Genomic DNA, 3,196 nt, shown 5'->3' on the forward strand with positions numbered 1-3,196 from the left:
TTTTAGTTTTACATATACTTTTGGGGAATATATTTGTAGAGAATTCAACACAAATATATTTGCACGTTGACCAGCTACTCGCGTAGTTAACGGTTTTAGTATTTTCGTTGACAGCTGACATCTTGTCTCATTTGACAGGTTGACCCAAATTCTTCGATGTAAGTAATTACGATGGCACACACGCTATTTGGACACTGTAAGGGGTAATTAGTGTGTTCTTTCTTCAGTTAGGCTGAGATAACTATTCAGAAGAATACACTGAAAACTATTTGAATGAGATATAGTTATCTTCTTTCAGCAATACAATCAATATCAATATGAATATGAATATGAATATCAATATCAATATAAATAATAATTTCAAAATCAAAATCAAAATCAAAATCAAAATCAAAATCAAAATCAATATCAATATCAATATCAATATCAATATCAATACCAATATCAATATCAATATCAACATCAACATCAACATCAACATCAACATCAACATCAATATCAATATCAATATAAATATCAATATCAATATCAATATCAATATCAATATCAATATCAATATCAATATCAATATCAATATTAATATCAATATCTATATCAATATAAATATCAATATAAATATCAATATTAATATCAATATCAATATCAATATCAATATCAATATCAATATCAATATCAATATCAATATCAATATCAATATCAATATCAATATCAATATCAATATCAATATCAATATCAATATCAATATCAATATCAATATCAATATCAATATCAATATCAATATCAATATCAATATCAATATCAATATCAATATCAATATAAATATCAATATCAATATCAATACCAATATCAATATCAATATCAACATCAATATCAATATCAATATCAACTTTGATTTTCACAAACTTTTGGGCAGTAATTTTTGTCAGTGTATTGTTTCCACAAAAAAAGAAGAAGATATCTGAGGCGTTACCTAGATACCGAAATACTTTCACTCGCATCCAGGAAGCACGCTATGCTCAGCGGTGATTAAGACTTGAAGTTATAAAAGGTTGATGCTCTCGAGAATTGCATTCGATTCGTTTTGCGGATAGCTGAAACAACAGAACAATAATAGAGGAACGTTAAATAACTAAAGACTTTTTTGAAAGCTGAAAGATATTTTTTCCCGAAAAGCTTAAAGGAAACCAAAACCACACTCCGAAGGATTTAAACAAAACAAAAGAGAATGCGACTGTCGATTGTGGTGGCTACAATAGTCCCATTGTTGCTTGTATTCGACGACAATGTATTGTCACCAGTGGGCGCAGCAAGGCGGCAAAAGCGATGTAAGTGACAAAATTGCTGATATCGAATTGCGAGAATCGTGTATTTGGATAATGGAATATTTTTGTTGTTTTCCCTTTATTTTAATACGCTGTGACAGTGCAACTTTTGAAACCACAACACCACAAACATACGAGTACTTACGGCCGTAGCAGCGGCAACAGTAATATCGAGGCACATGCGCGCTCTGCGGATACCCTCGACGCTCCCGTTGCGGCCGCCTCCGATAGCGAGCAACAGAATGGCGATAGTGGACGCGGTTTCATGGCGAAATGGATGATGTTCAAGAGCATGTTGCAACCATCACAACCGCCACCTTCCAACAATATTATCATTTTGTCAGAACCCACATACACTTTTACAACACCCACCACAACAACCATAACATCGCCAACATACACTTACACAACGCCCACTACTTCAACGGCGACGAATTCGACGCGCGGCCAATTCACACACATCGTTTACGCCCGCCAGGATAACGGCGGTGCTCACGAAGACGGTGTGAGGGTGGACTCGCCTGACGCCGACGCGCCGGTTGCGCCCACAATGACTAATGCACCGCAATTGACTGCCACCAATGCAGGCATCCCATTGTTTATGGGCACAAAGCCGGGTATGACTAATCAAATTCCAATGATTGGACAATTCCCACGTCCAGCGCCGCAACGTAGGCGCAACAACAACAATCGTAGTCAGTTGAATCAAACTGTACGCAGACGTCGCATACAAGCACAGCGAAATGGCGAACGGAACAATCCAGTCAATAATTACAACAAAAGACGACGACGCTTACCGGTAGTGCAAGGCGATGGCGGTAAGCCACTGCAGCAACGGCCCAAACGTCGAAAGGTTGTGCAAATACCTAATCAAATTCGTAAAGTGAATAGAAAGGGCAATTCCGGTGATAGCGTGGTCATCGTCAACAAGGTGGATCAGGTTGGTGTTGGCGGCGGCAATAAATTTGACACGAACTCACGTCTGCAGCATTTCATGAATCACCTCCGGCATCCGCAGTTGCCGATTGTCCAGAATCATCACTGATGTTACCCGCACTGCCCAGTGCCAATTGCTTTCCTCTCTGCAATTGCTGCTATTGTTGCTTGATTGATATTTCTCGGCTGAGTGATGGTGTTAAGTAAGTTAAGTTAGCAATAATGGCAGACCATATTGGCATTTGTGCGAGTATTCGAAATGTCACACGCAGCAACCCTGTGCGTTTTCGTTCTACAATCGAATTATGTGCTCATTTGAATGTATTCTAATGTATTGTAGTGATAAATTGAAATTTCTGACTCATTTACACAGTTTCAAAGCAGTCATTCAAAATCTAAAAATAATTCTTAGACTACTATTTACATCCCTTGTGGTGCTAAATTTATAAATACATATACTGAAGGCTTAATAATTATCCACCGAGCTCGCTCATTCTTATATTTTATTTGTCTTGTTTAATCGTCGACAAGGCCAATAAACTTGTCAAATTATGATCACACATCAATTCTTTCTTAAATTCTCAAAATTTCTTGTTGGTGAATTTAGTAAAATTAATTATGCAAACATCTACTGAAAACAATAAATATCTAACTTATTAATATATTCCGTTGGTAGCAGTTCTTTCTACTTTTAGAATAATTGCGAAAAACCTCAAAATATCTTTTAAATAGACAATCAGACTTCAAAACGAAGAGATGGTCTGGTGAAAAACAGATATTTTTAAATATTTTGAGAATATTTAGTTATTTGTAGAAGAGACAGAGAGAGAAAGAGAGAGAAGAGAAAAATACGATGGAATAGACTACAGCCGATAGTTTACTAAGTTTCAGTAAGATATCTCCAAAATAAGATTTAAAGGGTGATCCATTTCAAAGGT

The 3,196-nt window shown here is 36.2% G+C and overlaps 1 protein-coding gene across 1 annotated transcript; it reads left to right on the top strand.

Annotated features, from left to right (window-relative positions):
• The first annotated feature begins 943 nt into the window (after window positions 1-943).
• Window positions 944-2,813, top strand: LOC128922182 (uncharacterized). The gene is made up of 2 exons (XM_054231884.1): window positions 944-1,325; window positions 1,424-2,813. The coding sequence occupies exons 1-2, from the start codon at window positions 1,226-1,228 to the stop codon at window positions 2,365-2,367; spliced, it is 1,044 nt and encodes a 347-aa protein (XP_054087859.1). The 5' UTR covers window positions 944-1,225; the 3' UTR covers window positions 2,368-2,813.
• Window positions 2,814-3,196: the final 383 nt, after the last annotated feature.

The sequence above is a fragment of the Zeugodacus cucurbitae genome, chromosome 5 (assembly GCF_028554725.1).
Source record: "Zeugodacus cucurbitae isolate PBARC_wt_2022May chromosome 5, idZeuCucr1.2, whole genome shotgun sequence".
NCBI classification, from domain to species: Eukaryota; Metazoa; Arthropoda; class Insecta; order Diptera; family Tephritidae; genus Zeugodacus; species Zeugodacus cucurbitae.